The 22,899-nt window shown below is 34.4% G+C and overlaps 1 protein-coding gene across 4 annotated transcripts in view; it reads left to right on the forward strand.

The window, feature by feature from the left end:
- The window catches only part of BCLAF1 (BCL2 associated transcription factor 1), a 29,724-nt gene extending 11,399 nt beyond the window's left edge, over window positions 1–18,325 (forward strand). For 2 of the 4 annotated variants that reach the window (XM_060029919.1, XM_060029920.1), the window contains exons 5-13: window positions 33–698; window positions 842–1,011; window positions 3,375–3,480; window positions 4,579–4,663; window positions 7,134–7,309; window positions 8,423–8,603; window positions 9,687–9,833; window positions 15,193–15,405; window positions 15,561–18,325. In XM_060029919.1, the coding sequence (XP_059885902.1) occupies window positions 33–698; window positions 842–1,011; window positions 3,375–3,480; window positions 4,579–4,663; window positions 7,134–7,309; window positions 8,423–8,603; window positions 9,687–9,833; window positions 15,193–15,405; window positions 15,561–15,566 (1,750 nt within the window). In that variant the 3' untranslated portion in view covers window positions 15,567–18,325. Of the gene's footprint in view, window positions 1–32; window positions 699–841; window positions 1,012–3,374; window positions 3,481–4,578; window positions 4,664–7,133; window positions 7,310–7,442; window positions 7,606–8,422; window positions 8,604–9,686; window positions 9,834–15,192; window positions 15,406–15,560 lie in introns of those variants that run through there. The other 2 variants (XM_060029921.1, XR_009521919.1) reach the window with 2 other exon arrangements.
- The last annotated feature ends 4,574 nt before the right edge of the window (window positions 18,326–22,899 follow it).

Genomic DNA, 22,899 nt, shown 5'->3' on the forward strand with positions numbered 1-22,899 from the left:
GAGTTACCATCCTCTTCTTTGCTTATTCACAGGTTCACAGATGAAGAGTCTAGAGTATTCCTGCTTGATAGGGGTAATACCAGGGATAAAGAGGCTCCAAAGGAGAAAGGATCAGAGAAAGGGAGGGCAGAGGGAGAATGGGAAGATCAGGAAGCTCTAGATTACTTCAGTGATAAAGAGTCTGGAAAACAAAAGTTTAATGATTCAGAAGGGGATGACACAGAGGAGACAGAGGATTATAGACAGTTCAGGAAGTCAGTTCTTGCAGATCAGGGTAAAAATTTTGCTACTACATCTCACCGGAATACTGAGGAGGAAGGACCCAAGTACAAGTCCAAAGTTTCATTGAAAGGCAATAGAGAAAGTGATGGATTTAGAGAAGAAAAAAATTATAAACTTAAAGAGACTGGATATGTAGTGGAAAGGCCTAGCACTACAAAAGATAAGCACAAGGAAGACGACAAAAATTCTGAAAGAATAACAGTAAAGAAAGAAACTCAGTCACCTGAGCAGGTAAAGTCTGAAAAGCTCAAAGACCTCTTTGATTACAGTCCCCCTCTACACAAGAATCTGGATGCACGAGAAAAGTCTACCTTCAGAGAGGAGAGTCCACTTAGGATCAAAATGATAGCCAGTGATTCTCATCGTCCTGAAGTCAAACTCAAAATGGCACCTGTTCCTCTTGATGATTCTAACAGGTAATCCACACTGATACCTAATAAATAATCTGTGGGTGGTTAGTTAATAATCCAGTTAATTATTTTCTGAATGTACTTACCATTTTCATATTCAAACCAATGGTATATTTTGTTTGTATGTGTCTGTTACCGATATGCTCCAGACCTGCTTCCTTGACTAAAGACAGGCTACTTGCTAGTACACTTGTCCATTCTGTCAAGAAGGAGCAAGAATTCCGATCCATCTTTGACCACATTAAGTTGCCACAGGCCAGCAAAAGCACTTCAGAGTCATTTATTCAACACATTGTGTCCTTGGTTCATCATGTTAAAGGTATGTTTAGTATGTTTCTTATCGTGAATTAAAGTTATCTTGTAAGTAAAAAAGTGAACAGCTATGTGTAATGATTAATGCACCCCAGGACTAGCAAGTATATATAGACTATTAAATTTTTGGAAAAATAGCACTACACGAAAGAGCTAACAGTCTGGTTAACATTAAGACCTATTTAGTAAAGTGATTTTTAATATTTAATAAAGTGATTAAAATGCTAAATAGAATTAAAACATACCCTAAAAATCTGTATTATGATAAAACATGACGTAGATTTATACAATGCTAAAAGTCTTTTTGAAATGTACCGTAATACTGTATTTGAAGTGCAGGGTGCTTACAGATTATCTTTGATTGCATGCATGGGACTTGTATTAATGTACTCTTGGCATTGGATTTATAACAAAGTGGGGCAGTATTGTTATTATTAAGAATTTCTTTTTAACTTTTAAAGAAACTTGAAACCAGTGGGGAAAAACAGTATTAATTTCCTGTGTTAATTTTGTATTAGTTAACTTGTTATAATATTTGACTTTTTTATATGATAAATAAACAAGAAAAAACATTATTAGGAGTTTTAAAGGGGAAGAATTTCAAGAAATTTATAAGTATGTTGGGTAAGTAGTGATTCTGTGAATAGCGACTGATTAGGATAATAATTATGACATTTCTTTAGGTCCTGGGGTTGATAAGGGTGTTCGTTTCAACTGAGTAGTGATGTTCTATTTTCACTAGTACGTAGTTTTAGTTTCAAAGTTACTAATAATTTTCAGAGGTTTTAGCATGTGACTTTTTGGGCAAATAGAACTTGTTTTTATTATTTTGGTTTTGTGTTTGAAAGGCAGTTTACTTTGAAATAGTTTCTTACCCAGGAATCTCCATGGCTGTTGCTCTGAAAAGCCGTTTTCTGAAAAGTTTGTCTTTGGATGTGAGAACAACTGATAATAGCTGAAACTTGCCTTTAGCAAATTCTTTATGCATTTGATATTTCAAAACAGTGACTAGTTAATGAATTTCATTTTGACTGTAATTATTTAAACATAGTAACAAAAGAGTTTTGTTATTTGGCTATAACTAGGTTTGTCAACCAGTTTATGACCATATTACTGTGGTGCATAGAATATGAAACGTTAACATTTTTTCTTTTTTCACCTTTTTTTGACCTGTCTCCACATTTTACAATTTATTGGTGAATTTTGAGATCAGGTTTTCATAAAATTTTTCCTTTTTCGTTTTCCTTTTTTTTTTAAAAAAGAAAAAGAATTGTAGTTATGTTTCATTATTCGTATTGTGCAACCGATCTGAACAGCTCTTACTTAACATAGAGCTGAAAATGCCCAGTGATGTTTTCTTTTTCATTGTAACTAGGTCCTGGAATATGTTTTGAAATGGCAAATCCATGTTTCAAAGTAAAATAGCTGTTGAAAGATACAGGCAAAGTTGAATCTTCTGTCTTCCTGGCAAAAATGGCATAAAAACTGAGTTGCTAGCTCAAATTCCTGGGTTTCATGGAATTATGATTGAGGCACTACCCTTGTAGTGGCCGTTTCAAGTTTTAATGATTGGTTATGAGACATGTGCTGGATATTGGGCGGTAAGTTGACACAGATGTATGTTGACCTGTTAAGCAGATAGCTTGCTTCATAATGTAACATTTCATGACTTTATACGTCTTTCTATATTACATCTACAGCATATTTTGAAATGGTTTAAAAACTAATCAGTATTGCTATTACTAATTTTAAAGTTGTTAAAAGAAAGACAAGACAATAATATGAAATGTGCTGTCAGGTTTGCCAAGATGCCAGAGTTTTGGAGTAATTAGTGTTAATTGATTTAAAAAATATTTTTCCAATTGAAATGGCAGTATTCAGTTTTTTCTTAAATCCAGTTTTTGTTGTCAACACAGTTCTTGCTGAAATACTTTGATTAGCTTACTAAAACTAGCTGTGTAGTTACCGTAGCATTTTTTGTTTCCTGCAAATGATTACTTGAAGTTAACTTCATTGGTTCATATTGGCAAGGCTTAAGGACATTCACATATTGTTCCTTTTTGTTCTGTTTGAGGAAGTGTAGTGCATTATTGAAATGGAATTAGAGACTCAATTTAATATATTTATTGTTCTTGGTCTATATGCAATATTGACAGGGACCTGTGAGGAACTTTGCATCAGTTACCTGTTGAGGTACAAGAAGTTACAAGGGAGAGGGTAGGAGTTCTTTGTAACACTTGGTTCTCTTCTGCTAGGTTTCTTGAGTATTTTTATTTTTCTTTTCACCTGCTACATGCCCTTCTGTCACAAATGAAAATCGCTCTTAAAGTAAAGATAACTAACTGGGCAGTGTTTCTCCTAAATCAACAGAGCAATACTTCAAATCAGCTGCAGTGACTCTAAACGAGAGGTTCACCTCGTATCAGAAAGCCACTGAAGAACATAGTGCCCGGCAAAAGAGCCCTGAGATACACAGGTAATGTATACTGGGCATGTAAAAATGTTGTTTTGATAGGAAGACGCTGTTCAAACAAGTTTATGTTGGAACTTTAGACAAGATATATGGAACTACGTGGATGTTATGACACAAACGAAATTTGATTTGTAGCTTGAATAAATATATTTCCAATCTTGAAAAGTTTGTAATTTACTGTTTCTTTTTAATTTTCAGTTTTATTTGGTTTAAACTGGTTGTTAGAACTTAAAACACTAATTCTTATCACTTGCCAGTATGAAATTAAATAGTTACAACATCTGTATGTTGGGAGGGGGTTGGATGCCTAGAGTAAGTAACCCTTGAATTAGATTTACTTCCAGTAAGTTTGTAAAATTAAAATGCTTGGTGAAAGGTAGAATTGTTTTTCATGAAAAGATCGTGAATGTTGAAGTCAGACGGTTGTATTCCAGTCCTTGCTCTCTCACTTAATTGCGTTGTGATAAAAAAGTTATTTAATCGCTTAACATTAGTTTTTCCCATCTACAAACAAGAATAACAGTGCCTGTTTTGCAGGATGGTGGTGACAATTAGTATTGATTATAAAATATCTAGTTCGGTGCTTAATACAAAGTAGGTATGGTTTTGGTGGTCACTGCTGAAGAGGCACTGAGAAGGTGAAACTGACACTAGCTTAAAAAGGCAAGGAGAGGCACAGAATAAAACTAAAGATCTACTGAATCTGTAAAAATATTGGAGATACTTAACAAATAATCCTATTTGTGTATTCATTGATACACAATGATTATAATTGTATGATGATTAACACTTAAAATGATAATGTCCAATTTAATCAAAACATGTTTTCCTTTTTTTGATGGTTAAAGTAAGCTTGATATCTTAAAAGGTCAGGCTTCATTTATATATAAAAAATTGGTTGAAGCATTTTAATTCATTTTTAATATAGTTTTTATTTCTTAATTATCTATTAGGAATTAGATTAATAATCTTGCTGTGCTAAATTAGACAACTGGGAGAGAAACAACTGTCTAGTATTTCCTTTACAAAAATGGACAATTTTAGGAATTTGTGGAACCATAAAGTTAATGTGACTACAAATAGACTTTATTTTACATTAAGGAGAATTGACATCTCTCCAAGTGCCCTGAGGAAGCACACGCGTTTAGCAGGGGAAGAGAGAGTTTTTAAAGAAGAAAATCAAAAGGTATGTTTTGAATGGACCTTTTTTTTTTTCTCATGTTAACTTCAGCTTAGTTAATGATGTTGTACTAATAAGCATAGTTTGTTTAGGCAAAATGTTTAAGGATATCATCTGTAACTTGTAAATACATTATGTATATATTTATGGTAGCATATATAGTGTACTTTCCTAGAAGAAATTAAGCTGACACTTGTACTATATATCTAAGTTAAACCAAGAATAATTTTTTTAAATGCTACTGAAAGGAAGAAACTAGTTCTAAGAAAAGGGCAAAGAATCAATGAGTAGACAAAGGAAAATTATAAAAGCAAAGATATAAATTATATTAGGGTTTCTGTTAGAGGTGAAATGGATGAGCCAGAATATTCCTTGATTTATGTGTGCCTAAATTAATATCTCTAGGTTCTTCACAGAGAGAACAAGAAGTAATCTCCATGCTACTGGGCATTTTTGATCTGGACTAAGAAATAAGCATTCTAAGAACTGGTTTACAAATGAACATTTGGAACAAAAACTGTGTTATAGTTTTTGTGGATTGTGGGGAAGAATGCTTTTAAACTTGAGAAAGGAGTCTGAATGACTGGAATTGCGTTGGGGTCGGAGGACTCTGAGTATGGAATTCAGTCGTTAAGGGACTCTGATTAATTGATAATTTGAAATTGACATTTTCAAAGTAGATTATATGACAGTCCATAAAAGTCTAGTTGAAATATGGAGCAAGGTTAAAAGGGAGCAACTGTCTGTTGTAGTGAAAAGGCTAGGGAACCTGGAAGCGTATTGCTTGGTTCCAATTCTGGCCATCACCAAGTACTGTCTCTGTGATACTAGGAAAGTAATTAGCTTCTTGGACATTGATTTTCTAATAGGAAGAGTGAGAATACATCTATCTTGCAGAGTTGAATAATTGGGCTGTTATGAAAACATTGGCATTTTTATTACTAGAAGCTGTTATTAATGGTTGTAGTATATAACCATTTTAATTAGGCATGCTATTAATTCATTAGATAAGAAATTTAGAGCTTAGGAAGAAAGTGGTTTCTTTGCATGGGGCACATTAATCTTGGAAAACCAGATTCTGAGAAGTGAATGCTAATTTTGGCTTTTACTTTCAATACCTTGGGTTCAATGTTGGTTAATTTTGTTTTGCCCACAATTTAGTCTATTCTTGTACTCTGACAGAGTGAGTATCTTCCTTCTCTCCGTTACTCAGACCGATTTTGATCGAGAGGAGAGAAAATAGTGATAACTAATGGAAGGACAAGAGCATATGACATTGCTTTTTATCCTTTATCTTCCTATCTGAGTGAACAATTAACATATATTTAGTACTATGTGGTTTATATATATGTATATATATATGTATGCATATATATATGTGTGTGTATATATAGTTTGGCCTTTACAAAATACTTTCGCTTTTATTGTTACTTGTGGACTTGGTAATAATGTATTACTAGGTGAATAGGAAGATTTTTGCTCTTGATTAGATTTTTCTTGTTACAGTGGGAGCAAATGGGTGAGTAGTTGGTATCATTTGGAGATATGAATGTTTATGAACATTATAGCTAGACTTCCCAGAGTACTTCTTATTGTTGAATAGTAGCAAGGATGTCCACATTGCTTAGCATCTTACTGATGTATAATTTTTCTTCATTCCTAGATGCCTCTTTCCATCTTCCTAAATTATATAGTATTTGAAAAAGCAATGGAACAAGAAGGAGGTGAATTGTGACCCAGTTAAACTAATGTCCGTTGCAATACCTGAATTGAGAAAGGGCAGTATATGGCCCAGATACTGAGTACAGGATTGGGAATAATATCTTTCTGGCTTTGTTTCTACCCTTGTTCAACCTCAGTTGGTTTCATTAATCATATTACGCTTGCATGTTATGGAAATTACAGAATACTTAACTTTTGAAGCGGTTTTTATTGGGTTGGTCAACTTATATGGGAAGAGCTTGATGACAACGAGGCTTAAATAATGAGAACCATTACTTTAGGATCCCTTAGCTTTATAGGCAGATGGCTACACCCACAACTGAGTATAACCTCTATCATTGTTAAACTATATAAAAAACCGTTTTGAAGGATGATAAATGAGGATGTGCTGAGTACAAAAATAATTGTATCATAGTACTGTATGAAAGTTTATTATGGATTGCTTTGAACAAAAACCTATGACATTTTCAAGATGATTTACCTTTTAATAATTTCCCCAGTCCCATTATACTTGCGTACACAAATGTTTAGTGAAAACATCAAGTACATTTTTAAACAAAAACTAAGTATGGAAGTAGTATGTTACTCATTCTTTTCTGATACTAAAATGCCAGCTTAGAAATTGGCATAAAATTTGGTTTTGTGTGTGTGTATATATACACACACACACACACATATACATACACGCACATATATACGTATTTTTGTCCCTATAGTTTCCCTGAAATCTGTATTTTATATCTGTCTTTTATAGGGAGATAAAAAATTAAGGTGTGATTCTGCTGATCTTCGGCATGACATTGATCGTCGGAGAAAAGAAAGAAGTAAAGAACGGGGGGATTCCAAGGGCTCCAGGGAATCCAGTGGATCAAGAAAGCAGGAAAAAACTCCAAAAGATTACAAGGAATACAAATCTTACAAAGATGACAGGTAACTGTTAAAACTGTCTGAGTTAGGTTTTAGCTTCTAATTAGCCTTTAATAATTGTCAGCTTAATTGCTTTCAATTTTGACTGTGTAATCGAATGTTTAAATTTAAACAATTAAAATTATTTGTTTTACAGCAAAAATATATTTGTCTTTTACACGGCTTATGGTGGATGAGGACAAAAACTTTGGAATAGCAAGCTAACACTGAAAAAAAAAATGACAAATTAATGTGTCCTATTATCCAGGCTACATCAGGAGGTTGGACTTCAATGCAGTGCATTTCTAGAAACAGTTTGTGTAAGAACTTTGGTTCGTTATGCTTGATTCCGCACTTTTTCAACTCATAACACCCAGAGTACAAGAATTTTAAACTGATGTCTAGTGGTTTAACATGGGAGAGATGGGGGGGAGGAAGGACTAGTTTTTTTGAAATAGCAATGTGTATTAGTCTTTCAAAGTAATGTTTCCATGGATACTGTTAGAAGTGGTAAGAGTTATCGCAGGTATGACCTTTTCGGGTGTTGGATTAGAATCATGTAAAATTGTTCATCGTAGAGTCAAATAAATAACAGGAATACTAAGAAGTATTATAGATAATTGTTTTCCTTGCTATTCATTAGGTAAATGGTGGATTTTACTTGTGTTTTTTAATTTATGACTGGTATTTGTAATGTCATATGCTTTTTATTTCAATAACGGAGTTATGGCCTAAACGATATCAACTGTTCTCACCCAGGGTGTACAAACTGCATTCATTTTGAAACATGGCCTTAAGACCATTCTTACTTTTTCCTACTCTTCTCTTCCTTTCCTTAAAATAAAAATAAGTTTAAAATATTGAAGAACTGAACCTTATTCTTGAAGTTGCCAGACTGCTAGTTTCTAACTGGCATGTCATACCATGTTTTTCAGTAGTCATGTAAAACAAATATTGAAGGAGAATGGAAACAGACTATGTCAGAGTTTAACACCCAATCATTTTAGTTGCATAATAATTTTAATAGGGGATAGTTTTTTTGACTTGAAAAATATCCCTCTTATTATAAGATTCAACAGGGGGTCTTTTTATCTTTTTAAAAAATAGCACACATTTTTTGTTTGCTTTATTTTGCAGTAAACATAAAAGTAGAGAGCAAGATCATTCTCGATCTTCATCCTCTTCAGCATCACCTTCTTCTCCCAGTTCTCGAGAAGAAAAGGAGAGTAAGAAGGAAAGAGAAGAAGAATTTAAAACTCACCATGAACTGAAAGAATACTCAGGCTTTGGAGGAGTTAGCCGACCACGAGGAACCTTTGTAAGTAATAAAATTATCTTTGATCATTTGGTAGAACTTTACTTAAGAGTACTATACATAAGGAAAGTAAAATATATGTTTTAGACATTGTTGTGTGAGTCATTACTCGTATAGCCTTGAAAAATAAAGTGGTATTTGATATATCGTCATTAAGAAATGCCATTTAGGGGGAGTGAGGAAGGGCTTGGAGCTGGGATGATGCTTTCTTTGTATATAAAGTAAAAAATAAATGTTTTTGCCTGATTTTAAAAGAATAAAATGCCATTTTGAGATTTAGAAGCATCTATATAAACTAGATAACTTTTCCTAACATTGGAATCAGTAATTGTACATAGTGCTTAGAGACCCAAGAGTCAAGCAAAGTTAGTGATTGAGATCCATTTCTTTAATCACTTAGTCCTTGAAAAAAGTCTTGAAACAAACAAAAAAATCCATATGTTCATCTCTGTATTGACAGCTATTTTCATTTTTGCCTATTATCTTCAAGTTCTTGTTTATCCGTGTATCAGTCATAGAAATTATATCTTTTCTTTTTATTCTACATAGCATATGCATTATTCCCATGTTTCCATAAATTTGTTACAATTGTTAATTTAATGACTTCATAGTAGTGCATCTTCTTGACTCTTTAATTTCTAGATTCAGATTCCTACCTTGAGCAAGTATCCAGTTTGTTATTAGTGGGGTTCACTAATTAGATGATTTGGGAAAGAGAAGAGCTTTGCCTGTATGGTGATAGGTGTAGTTGAACACTTGGGATGTTAGCGTTAGGAATTAGACAACTCTTTTGGCTAGTAGAAGGGAAACAAACCAACTTGATTATTTAAAAATTTTAGTTCAGGCCTTGAAAGTGCAGCATTCTGACTGCACTGTTAACTAATTAGGTTGACTGCATTTCTTCTTAACCTACTCAGCTTTCAGTAGGCAGAATTTTTTGCCTCCTTACTGGCCTTAGTGGCCATGAAGTTGAGATTTAGGAAAGAAATTAGGGAATGTTTTTTGTTACTGCAGTAAAATTAGAGTTTGCATGTAACTTAATACCTCTTGATTTCACTACTAAACAACTTTGTTAATGTTAATCAGTTTCGAATTAGAGGCAGAGGAAGAGCCAGAGGAGTTTTTGCTGGGACAAATACTGGTCCAAACAACTCAAATACTACTTTTCAAAAGAGACCGAAGGAAGAGGAATGGGATCCAGAATATACCCCAAAGAGCAAGAAGTACTTCTTGGTGGGTGTTAGAAATCTCTGTTTATTTGGTTTGCATTAATTTTCAAAGCATACTGGGTGAATACATTTGAGTACAGGTATCCACTACTATGAGAAGATTTCACCATCATATAGGAAACTTTTAAAATAAATCATTACCCAGATGATTTTGAAGTTTTGAAAATGTGGGTCCCTTTAGTCCTGTTTATACTTTATTGATATCACCTATGGGCTGATCAGGGTAAAGTAAAAATATACCTGATTTGATAGCCACATTCAGAGAAGAACAGTAACTTGTTTCGTATCTGTCTATAAGACGGTAAAAGTTGTAGAAGCTTCTAATTAAGATATACTTTTCATCATCGCAGCTATTTGTTTAATTGAAAGACAAGGAGAAGAATTCTTTCACAGTACATGTAATTAAGGTTCTCAGGAGGCTGTTAACTTTTATTGGAGTAAAAGGAAGATGAAAAATTACATTATGGAAAAGTTGCTAGATACACATTAATTTAGTGCTTCCTTGTGATGCTCTTCTCTCTGAAGCAGTTTTATAAGGGATGAAGCCAGAGGAGGTGGGTCCTGAAAGATGCTCTAGGTAATGATGGAAATTTTCTGCACTTTGGCATGGGAGAAGAGGGTTTTTTCCTGTATTATAGAAACTTGAGGAAACACCAAAAACTATTACCAGAATACTCATTTTTGTCATAGCTTCTCAGGGAAGTCATGTTTTAGAGACTATTTCTGAAGACTAATTGTTTTGTCGAAGCAGGGAGGAAAATAGTACTGGATTTTATAGAAGTGTATCTTTCATTTGGCTTTTTATGAATATATTTGAATAAACCTGAATGTCCATGCCATCAGCTAAATTAGAGTTATAGAGCTGTATTCTGAAGTAGATGTATATTTTGTTTGAAGAATGGGCATTGTAGCTGTTTCAAAAACTAATTTCCATTTGCCTCTTTTTGGGATACTTTAAGGACCAAGAGTCTGAAAAAGTTAAGCATAATGTTTGCACAGCATATGCTCATGTGAGGAGAAATTTATGCTTGAGTTGACAGTCTGGAAAGTGAAAGGCATTTTATTCAGTTACAGAAAAGTTTAAAAGACCTATCTCCTTTTCGATTTAAGAATTTATGAATAGACTGCTGTTTATGCTGTAGATGGAAAGATAAATATGATTTCAATTCTTGGCTTACGAGACCTAGTAATGGAGAACATTCTAAATACATATGGTGGATTATTGCAAAGGAGATACTGATTAGAAGAGACTTCGTAGATGATATTGGATTGAATCTTGAGCTTAAAAGATGAGCAGGTGTACTGTAAGAAAGCAGGAGTGAAACATCCTTAAATAGAGAACTCCAATACTCAGATGGCTAGATGATTGGTGTAAGTTTGGGAAAATTAAGAAAAAGCGGGAGCCAAATTTTAGAAGGCCATAATACTTTAATAAATTTGGATGTTAAGCAGAGTTTGGAAAATCATGGTTGTGACAAACATATCTGGGAAATAATTGTTTGAACTAAGGGGCTATAGGTTTGGGAAAAGTTTAAGGAACATTTATGAAGGCTTATTCAGGGAGCCACTAGTCGGGTGTTGGTAGTGAGAAGATGGAATCTCTCAAAGATAGGGAATAAAGGGGAAAGCAGCTAATTTGAGGTGAAGATTAAGTTCTGTTATTGAAGTGCCAGGCAGAAATTAAGTGGAAGTGTGCAGTAGGCAGTTGCTAATGCAGATCGAGAGAGAAAAAAGTCTAGGAGCCATCATTCAGTCACAAAGCCACAGTAAGATCATCCAGTCAGAAGAGATTAAAAGGCCAACCTTGCAAAGGAGGGGTGAGGAGTGAGTGATTGTAAAAATGCCAGACAAATAGAGCAAATGTGAAAGGACAAAAAGTTAAGAGGGAAATGAGAGGTGAACAAGTAGATAGTAATTGTTTAGCACCCTTAAACATTTTACGAATATTTAATTTAGGCCAGACCTTCATTTTTCTATGGTGTTCTTTCAGTCTCCAGTATCATAGTTTTTATCTTAAATTGGGACATAATTATTTTTTATTGTCATACAGCTAGGCGTTATAGTAATTAAGAAGAGTGTTATTTAACATTTTATATGTTGCTATTCTGGGTTATGTTTTAAAACCTCCATTTCTATATAAATATAGGCATACACGTGCATTTGTCACAGACTAATGCTTACTAGAAGTAAACTTAACGCATCACATTTTTTCTTATAAATCAGTTTCCAAAATTAATTATTTTGTTAATTAATGAGCTATTGGAATGACAATTCTGGTTTTTACCTGGGAATTTAAAGTTAAAATATTTTGCGTAGTCTGAATAGGTCTGACTTTTCAGACAGCTAGTGTTGAGAATAGAAATATTAAAAAAAATTTGAGACTAAATGAAGTTGAAAATTATAGATTCCCCTAGGTTTTGACACACATGGAAATTTTGTCCAGAGTAATGAAGCATTTAATACTTAGTAAAAATAATGGATAGCATTTATTGAGCATATATTATGGTAGGCACCATTCTAAGTGTTTCACATATATGAATTTATTTTCATGCTCATGAAGTCCTTTTGAGGTAGGACCATTATTCCACTTGTATAGATGGAAAACGCAGAGGTACAGAGATTGAGTAGCTTGACCAAAGGTACATGGCCAGTAGGAGTGGGGTCAGGATTTGAACCCATGCCTTGGGCTCCAAAAGGTTCTTACAGCTCGTATCATTTTTCCTCCAGTACTGAGTAATAGTAACATTTGTTGCATTCTTAATCTGAAATTTACCTTCTCAGAAGTTTGATTTATGCAAAGATAAGGTAATGTTTTCAATAATAAGTATTCCAGGAAAGATAATAGTCTTTAGAACCTGAAATTCTCTGGAGAGGTGAGAGTACGTGAAGAGTTGGAGCAAGTGGAAAAGTACTAAAATGGGCAAGTTCTCCATGTTGAGTTGAAGTCATCTGAGGAAGAGGAAATCCCTGTGGGGAAGGACGTTTGGGTTGGCGCTTTAATAAATTCACTCTTTGAAACTTGATCATTCTATACAGAAGAGTTCAGAGGATTCAGAAGGTCTTGGTTCTAACATGGCCTCCTTTGTTAACATATTGTTGGCTGTGTATTATAACTATCTGACATCCTCTTTGTCATCTATGAAGTAATTAATTTTAATTAGTCTGTAACAGGACTAAAATCTTGGATGTAAGAATTTGAGGATTAAGAGTTAGTATGCTTAGGGACTTCCCTGGCGGTCCAGTGGTTAGGACTCCGTGGTTTTACTGCAGGGAGCATGGGTTCAATCCCTGGTCAGGGAACTAAGATCTCGCATGCCTCTTGGCGCGGTGAAAAGAAAAATTAAAAAGTTAGTGTGCTTAGCATCAAAATGTCACTTAGGTATCTGCCGGGATACCCTCTGAAAAACACAGTGTGATCTTGGAGCTTTTGTTTTCTTTAATTTCAGATGATTGTATGTTTAAAAGTAATTGCTAGTTTAACTGTAGTGTCTGGCTTTGCCACTGCTTTTTCTGTTTCAGCTCTTAGCTACCTCATACGGTAACTATTTACTGTCACCAAGATACCTAGAAAACGTATTCTGTGGATGATGGGCATAAGGGGCAGTGGAAAAGATTGACTCTGTGGCTTTGGGCAAGTTACTCAATTTCTCTGTGCCTCAGTTTCTTTATATCTAAAATGGGGTTAGTAACAGTATTTTACAGGGTTGTTGTGAGAATTAGATGAGTAATAAGCACCATATAAACTTTATCACCACCGTTGATTGCTTGCTTGTCAGGCACTGGGCTGGGCACTTTTTAACAGATCGTTTATGTTTCTTCAAGGCTATCTCTGGTTTTTTTAAATGAGGAAGTAAAGTCACACAGTTTCTGTTAAGATTTAAACCCATGCCTCTGGCTTCAGTGGCTGTTTGCTTCTTCCTACAACTCCATGGAATACTGTGTAAACACCACAAACAAGAAAGCATAAAGGCTATATAGAGTTAGTTGTGTTAATACCAAAAGGGAGCCTGAAATTATGTAATTGTGTGTGCATATTATTTTGAGTGGCAGACTATTTTAAAATAATTTATTTTGGGTTTACAATTGAACTTTCTGACATACTGAAATTTACACTTTTGATAGTTCCTAAGTTCATTGTTTGAGTCATGCACACCTCTGCCTAGTCATCTTTTATTGGTTTGATAAAGCTAGATTATTAGAAGTGGGTAAGGACTCTTTCATATAGTCTGTTAATTACATGTGTGAACTTTTCAAGTGATTCAGGAGGGTGATCTGTATTACATGAATATGCACAAAGGCACATTGCATGTTTTGAAAATGTGTTCATATTATGTGTTTGAAAAGTTTTAGTGACCTTTGGACAGTTGATCAATATCAGTACTCCATAAGTTGTACTTAATGTATGTAGATTGTACTTGTGTACAGTATGCAACATTGTTTGCATTATGCCTGTTGTCTCATAAAGGGGTGTCACTCCCATTTTTGTAGGTACGAACTTCAAAGTAAGTTTGAGGTGGGCAGCAGTTAAATTACATTACAGGAGAACTTTGGCTTTTTGTTTTGTACTTTGGGATGTAATACTCTTCTGCTTGTCGACAAAGTCAAGTACTTTTCAGTTTTATAGATGTTTTGATTAAAGGAACAATTTGTAACTTGGGGAACATCTGTTTTTGGATGCAGCTAATGAAAAATTAAGGTTGGGCTGTAATAACTGCAGTATTTTAGGTTAGTGAAGAAGAAAGAAGTTGAGATATTACTCTAGGGACCACGCCATCATGATTTGGCTTGTGAAATTTCCTTGCCAAGAAGACTGATGTGTAATACACATTGATTTAGATTTAAATCTCAGTAGGATTTTTAAAATCTGTTGCTATATGTAAACTATAATTCTTATCACCTGTTTTATTTAGTAAATGTTACTGATAATGTAATGATATTTTTATGCTTTGTTGCATATTTATGACTGAGGTAATTTTTTGGGGAAAAATATCGGTTATTTTATCATTTATACACAGTATAATATACTTATTAATAATAAGTGGACTTAGAGTGAAATAAAAACGGAAAGCAAAAATAAAAATTTTGAAAATTGGCAGTAATTTAGCAGTTGAGATTCTCCAAAAAAATTGGACAGCTCTCAAATGCTTGGGTTACGAAGCAATGATGTAACTGTTTGCTTTCATGATGGAGTATGTTTTTGTTGAAAAATTCAGTTTTATTGGTTTTGTTTTGTGTTTTGGAACAGTACCAATCTCATTTACCCAATCTTCAGACAATTTATACCATGACTTATGATTGGGGATATAATCATCTTCCTTACAAGAAAGACATTTCATTGATGATTGTTTTTAACCTTTCTGTAGCATGATGACAGAGATGATGGTGTGGATTATTGGGCCAAAAGAGGAAGAGGTCGTGGTACTTTTCAACGTGGCAGAGGGCGCTTTAACTTCAAAAAATCAGGTAGCAGTCCAAAATGGACTCATGACAAATATCAAGGGGACGGGATTGTTGAAGATGAAGAAGAGACCATGGAAAATAATGAAGAAAAGAAGGACAGACGCAAAGAAGAAAAGGTAGAAATTTCCAACTTGTTAGTGATTCTTATATTTTCTTATGTTATGGGTTTGGTGGGCCAGTTAATTAATTTTTAGGAACGATGATTATTTTGGATCATTTTCACTCTTCATATCTTTGCTAATCTTTCTCTCTCTTTTTTTTTTTTTTTTAGGAATAGTAAATCTGAAGTGAGATTGCAACAGAGAACAGAACTTGCACCCACCATTTTTTTACATGATTTTTGTTTTCAAATAAGAATGTAAGCATTTTACTTAAATTTTACTGTTTGCAAGTAGTAGTCTAGAGAATTTTGTTTTAAGTCTTCAAATATCCTGAAAAATAGTAGACTGTATGTTGGAAATTGTACTGAAATAAAGTAGAAAATTGTTACGTACCATATTTGTAACTATCAACTTTTAAAAAAAATACTTTTACTGTTTTTGTTACATGCATTGTAATTCTGCTTTGTCTATAAGATATGGTCAAGTACAGCTCTGTGAAAGTTATGATTCTCTTCCCTCCCTGTTTGTTAATGTTTATTCTGAAGTAAACGTTAGCTCTACATACAAATCCCTGAATAGCAGTTGTTTATAGAAACCACACTAACTATTTTAACTGTATACATCTGTTTAACATTCTCCTTAATTCAAACACACTACATTGTAGGGTGACTAATTTTTGAAGTGTACCATGGAAAAAGTTGTTATTTTGGTAAACTAAGCTAGTTTAACACCTCAGCAAATGTTTAAGAAGGAAAAAGAAACTTTGCCAATCGTGAAAAAAGTACAAGCTGTTAAAAGTTAGATTGAAAAGTATGAGAATATTTTTCTTTTTTCTTTTTTTAACTGAAAGCAAGCAGTGGCCTATATACAAACCATTCTTAGGAGCCTTTACTATTTGAGTTCAAAATTCAATATTCTCTTTCTATTCTTCCCTGAAAGTTTGAGTCATGGTCTTAGATATCAGCTATTGTTTGAGAGAGGAAACTGGTTTGCAATAGTACAAATAAAAACTCCCTTCCTACTGAACGTCTTAGACTTTAAAAAAAAAAAAAAGCAGAACAAAACCTGTAATCCTGGCATTGGTATGGAAGAGGATTATTCTGCAGAGTAACTTGATACATTAAAAAGACATGTACCTGATGTCATACCTTACATATTTATTTGAGCTTTTGGACAGCCAAATCATTAGTTTGTAGTCTAACCATAAGGAAAAATAGGCGAACAGAATATACTGCTCATTAGTGGTATTTTAAGTAACTTGTTTTTCATATGTCACCAATAAAAAGATCTGACAGGAAGTTTGTCACAGCATTGATCTAACTTGTTTTTTATTTTTTTCCATATTTCAGTTGCAGTTTGTAAAATGGGTTTTCTTTTTCTTCCCAAGGGTTCTATTGTTCAGGAAGATAATCTTTCAAATGTGAATTGCCTTTATGTTTATGATGATATCTCTTAGAAGGAATGAAAATCCAAAATAGTAAATTTCAGTGTTTAAGTCTGTCTGCTCTTAGAGCATATATAAAAGTAGTCAAATTTCACTTGTTAATTCAGCAACTGAATTAGTTTTTATGTTTGCATTAAAAGGAGATAATGCTTATTCTGTTAGTGTAAACTTTTAAACATCTTAAGTGTATGGCTCTTTCATCCTCACTGATGGTTTGTTTACAGGTGCTCTTCTAGCACCTTAACTGCAGTCAGAGGCATTAGCTAAGAGCTGTATGAGGGAAAAACATGAAAACAAAACTCAGTATATGTGATGTTCATGGCCCTAAGATCCTTAAGTATTGCATCATTATTTTTATTTTGTCTTTCTGAAATTGTTTGAGCAGAGGAAATACTGTCAAAGGAACTATGTGTTGCATTAATCAGGGCATAACTAATATTCTCCTAGTCAGAATAATAATTAATTACATGCTAAAGCAACATGGATTTGATCTCTGACACAGGAGAATTTTCACGACCATTTTATTTTATACAAATAAATTTAGCTTTTATTTTAACAGTTATTATTTGGTTAGATACTGAATCTCTATGCATGTCTATAAATGTGCAGTTTTGCTTTTCCATGTAAGACAACAGGAAAGGGGAACCTACTGAGAAATTACTTTAGGGAGTAGGAATAAAGCTACCCAAGTCCTACCAGCAGGTTATATTTTAAGTGCAAATGCGTTGCTTTAACCCAAATATGTTAATGATTTGGTTACTTTTATTAAATAAAATTGAGGAAGGAGTATCCTATTAGAATATAGTAGGAAGGGTGATTGTGAAAACACTGCAATAGAATGCCATTGTGGATGTTATTTTTTTTTTAGAGCCAAGCATATAAAAAGCCTGTGTGAATTTTTTTAAACCGCAATTTAACACCCTACTTCATGACGTGTTATAAAAGCTGAATGGTTCCTCTTGGTAAGGATATTTGTTTACAAGTGCTAGAAAATAGTAACTCCTTGATAACCTGCATTAACACACTTCCTTTTGCTTAGAGAAGGAAAATAAAAATGAACCAAAGGATATTTCCAGAAGGGATTAAGAAAGCTGTTTTAAGAAGGCCATGACTCAGTCCTTAGGTGTGTACACCTTTCAACATCGTAGGAATTTTAATTAAAAAAGCAAAATTTGTTTTTCCAGTTGTAGCCTACTTTAAGGAATTACTGTTTTTCCCCTTTTGTCACAGTTAAAATCAAGTGTTGGGAATTCAGTTATAATTTGAGTAAAAATATATCCAGTAAGAATGAATGTAGATGGCTAACTGATTCTTACTCAGTGTGATGTATAATGCAACAGGGACCCTTGTAAATTGTCATATGCCAATAAAATGTCATAAGTGGTAATAGCTGTTGTTTGTTTACCTGATTTTGAGACTGTTTCTGTGTGTGTTCTGTACAACTGATGGCAATGGCTTATGTCTCATTTTAGAATACCAGCTTATCTGTTAGTAAAATTACTAACAGGGATGATGTGGCTTTTTGAGGGTTGATAAATACTTTATAAAACTGCTCAAATCCCCATTTATTTTCTATTTTTTCTCCTGGGAAAATGGGAAATTTTACAGTGGGTAATTCTAAGCCATTGTTAATACAGGAATTTCAGACTTCTAGTCTAGCCTTCCTGTTCCTGTGTTCATACAGGAACTTGTCAGCCATAATATTATGATGGAGAAATCAGCATTACTTCTCTTTCTTTCTAGAAATAGTAGTCAGTCAATAACTAAAAAGTGGTTTTTTTTGTTTTTTTGGTTTTTTAACTTAGTCTTTGTTCACTTTGATTTAGATCTGGTGTGATTCTTACCATGCCCCTCGCATTTTCACAGAAATTTGTGTGCTAAGACATACATTTTTTTTTTTTTTTTTTTTTTTTTTTTTTTGCGGTACGTGGGCCTCTCACTGTTGTGGCGTCTCCCATTGCGGAGCACAGGCTCCGGACGCTCAGGCTCAGCGGCCATGGCTCACGGGCCCAGCCGCTCCACGGCATGTGGGATCTTCCTGGACTGGGGCACGAACCCATGTCCCCTGCATCGGCAGGTGGACTCTCAACCACTGCGCCACCAGGGAAGCCCCTAAGACATACATTTTAACTAATACAAATGACAAGTTATTCCTCAAAACTTTGTTAAAGAAGTAAGAACTCTGTACATGTATGCTGAACTATACTGGGTAATTTTAACACTATGTACCACTTACCTACATAAAAATGTGCTATTTTATTTATTAGGGACATTTATTTTTAAAGAGAGTTAGTTGCTTTTTTCTTTTTCTCTTTGGATTTTTTTTTTTTTCTTCCATTTTTCTTCTTGGGCACGGCATGTGGCATCTTAGTTCCCTGACCAGGGATCCAGTCCTTGCCCCCTGCGGTGGAAGCGCAATGCCCTAACCACTGGACTGCCAGTGGCTTTGGCTTTCAACTGGAATCCCTTTGGGAAATACTTTGTTCCATATGGAACAGTATTTCTTTCACTTTCAGAAAGAGAAGTACAGAGACCTAAGTTTATGAAGTTGCTGAATAGGGAAGGGACATGGAGAAATAAACTTCACCTTCATGGGATTGTATTTGACTAGACTCAGTCTGTGAGTAGTAGATTGTGATACATCCTTTAACAAAATTTTAGAATATTATCTGTTACATACATTTAGGGTTCTCAAATAGTTGAAGCCATTATTGTTAAATCTGAATGTCAAGGGTCTAATTGTTCGGTTTATTGAGGTAGATGTTAAAAATTTGGAGTCTATGTTAATGAAGTTTTAAGTGAAAAAGTTATTAGTTTCTTCGAATTCAGGAATATATTGAAATTTGACTTGAGAGCTTTAGTAGAGGTGTAAATTTATGAGCTGGACTCATGTTTTAGAAGCATTCAGTAGTGATTAGTGTGTCAGGTACGCAAGTGAAGCCAAAGTTGTACATTAAGTGTGCTAGCTTTCTTTATATTGTTGTATTACCTCCTAGTACTTTAGCTTTTAAAAATGGATCCCACTGGTTAAAAAAGAACAGGCATTAGGATGCCACTTACCACCACTACTAGGAGAAAAATTCCAAACAATGTGTCTTAATTATAATGATCTGTACATAAAGATTTTTTCCCAAGGATGTGTTAGGCATTTCACAACGGTGAGCCGATTTACAGTGCTCTTAAAGTGCAGATGTTAATCTTGATTCTTGCAAGTAGAAAAGGGTTGGGTAAGTGGTTTTAATGGTATTCTCCTAAGAATTGGGATCAGATTTTTCTTAGTAATCTCTTAGGGTTGCCCAACTTCCTGATTCAGTAATGAGTCCTCCTTTTAATGAAAGTAGATGATATATATTTAAAATAGATAACCAACAAAGTCCTACTGTATTTGTACAGGGAACTCTGCTCAATATTCTGTAATAACCTAAATGGGAGAAGAAGTTGAAAAAGAATAGATAGTTGTGTATGTATAACTGAGTTGCTTGGCTGTACACCTGCAACTAACACAACATTGTAAATCAACTGTAGTCCAATATAAAATAAAAACAAAACAACCCCCCCCCCAAAAACTACCCCCCAAAATAAATTAGGAAGAGCAAAATAAAAGTAGATGATAGTTAAGTACACCGTACAGTTAGGTGACGAAAGGCTGTACTTTCACAGCATGAACTCTGTATTTGGCAATGATAACTTCTTGGTATTGTCATAGTAATTGCAAATTCCATGGCTTGTAAAGCGCCACTTAAAATGAAGAATACCACTCTCACCCAGTCTAGTCCTTGAGTATGGGAGGTCGTAATTTTTTCTGTCTTGTACTGGAAGGGGAAAACTAGAAGCCTTTTGTTTTTTGGCCGCACCACGCAGCTTGTGGGATCTCAGTTCCCTGACCAAGGGTTGAAACCGGTCCCCGGCAGTGAAAGCGCCAAATCCTATCCACTGGACCGCCAGGGAATTCCCTAGAAACTTTAAGCTTCCAGGGTACTTCTAAGCCTGCCATGAGGGTAATGTTAAATACACTTGGAATATTTTTGAAAGATTGAGTATCACCAAATGTAGACATAAAAAGATACTTACAATACAGAATTTAACTGGTTAATGTCAGTATACAGTTATTTTTTTATGCCTTCATTTGGTGATACTCAACTTTCAAAATCAACGTGTTGGCTGTTTTTCACCCCTGTGATAACTGTGGTAAAGATGCTCATCATTTGCCCCAGTTGCTGCAGTATAGTCTTCTGTTGACCTTTTAATTGCCATCTGTGGGATGTTTTTCAACTGGAAGTTGTCTTTTTTAAGCTAAAAATTCTTCGATGACTTCTCGTTGCCTAAATCTTAGGATGAACTATAGGAATTTCCTGTGAGCAGCTTTTTTTTTTTTCCTTTTGCCTTATCCCACTCCTTGTTCACTTACCTATCCTAAAATCTTACACCCTACCAAAAATCCTAAAAGTTCCTCTTGTCCTCATTCCTTTAGGCTGGCAGCTCATTCTGTGTATGTGTCATGCTTTGCTAGAATAAATGTTTAGTACTTAGCATTGTGTATTGTGTAAGACATACATACCATAGGTATGCAATAAATGCTCCTTGAGTGTATAAAAGAAAGCATGTTAACTGCGTGTGGATATATAGAAATTTGATTGGTATGAGTCAGTTAACGGCTCCTGCTAAAACTTAAGTCAATCTAAGCCACCTTAAAAATGAGCTGAACTGGAGAGAGTTCAGATTGCTATGAATAGAAGAGTTGGAACCTTAATCTTTTTATACACGGCTCAAGTTACCTCTTGTGTGTTGTTTTGGAGTACTGTGATTTTAAGGGAAAACATTTAGTATATTTAAAGGAAGGAGAGCCAGAAGCTTGAGGTCTGAAATATTGTCATGAATAATTGGAAAAGGTACATTTACTATAGAAAAGTGATGACCTGGATGAGTCCTTGATAGCAGTCTTCAAGTACTTAAAGGGCTGTCCCTTAGAAGAGGAAATACAGTAAAATTCGGATCACATAGGACCAGGAAGAGCATTTGATATCACTTTGCCTAGCCTCATCATTTTAACATGTTCCATATTTGGAGGGCAGAACCAGAGCCAGTGGATTAAAATCATAGATATATAGACTTTTGTTGACTCAGTGAATTAATTTTGATAACCAGATATTTAAAAAGAGTAGGCATTGACATAAATCACAGCAATATCTTTTTGGATCCATCTCCTATAGTAATAGAAATAAAAATAAACAAGTGGGACCTAATTAAACTTAAAAGCTTTTGCACAGCAAGGAAACCACAAACAAAACAAAACCCCTACAGAATGGGAGAAAATATTTGCAGACAATGCGACCAACAAGAGATTTGATTGGTATAAGCCAACTAATAATAATCTCCAAAATATACAAGCAGCTCATACAGCTCAATATCAAAAAAACAACCCAAAGGAAAAATGGGCAGAAGACCTAAATGTTGATGGCCAAAAGGCACATGGCAAGATGCTCAACATGGCTGATTATTAGAGAAATGCAAATCAAAACTATGAGTTACCACTTCATGTGGGTCAGAATGGTTGTTATCAAGAAGTCTAGTAATAATAAATGCTGGAGAGGGTGTGGAGAAGAAGTAACGCATTTACACGGTGGGAATGTAAATGTAAATTGGTGCAGCTACTGCGGAGAACAATATGGAGGCTCCTTGAAAAACTAAAAATAGACTTACCATGTGATCCTGCACTCCCACTCCTGGGCATATATATGGAGCAAACCATTCTGAAAGATACATGCACCCCAGTGTTCATAGCATCACTGTTTACAATAGCCAAGACATGGAAGCAACCTAAATGTCCATCGACAGAGGTATGGATAAAGAAGATGTGATATATATGCACAATGGAATATTTCAGCCATAAAAAAATGAAATAATGCCATTTGCAGCAACATGGATGGACCTAGGAATCATATAATATTGCTTATATGTAGAATCTTAAAAAAAAATACAAATGAACTTAAATACACAAATAGAACCACAGACATAGAAAACAAATTTATGGTTACCAGAGGGGAAAGGGTGGGGGAGGGATAAAT

The sequence above is a fragment of the Delphinus delphis genome, chromosome 14 (genome assembly GCF_949987515.2).
Source record: "Delphinus delphis chromosome 14, mDelDel1.2, whole genome shotgun sequence".
NCBI classification, from domain to species: Eukaryota; Metazoa; Chordata; class Mammalia; order Artiodactyla; family Delphinidae; genus Delphinus; species Delphinus delphis.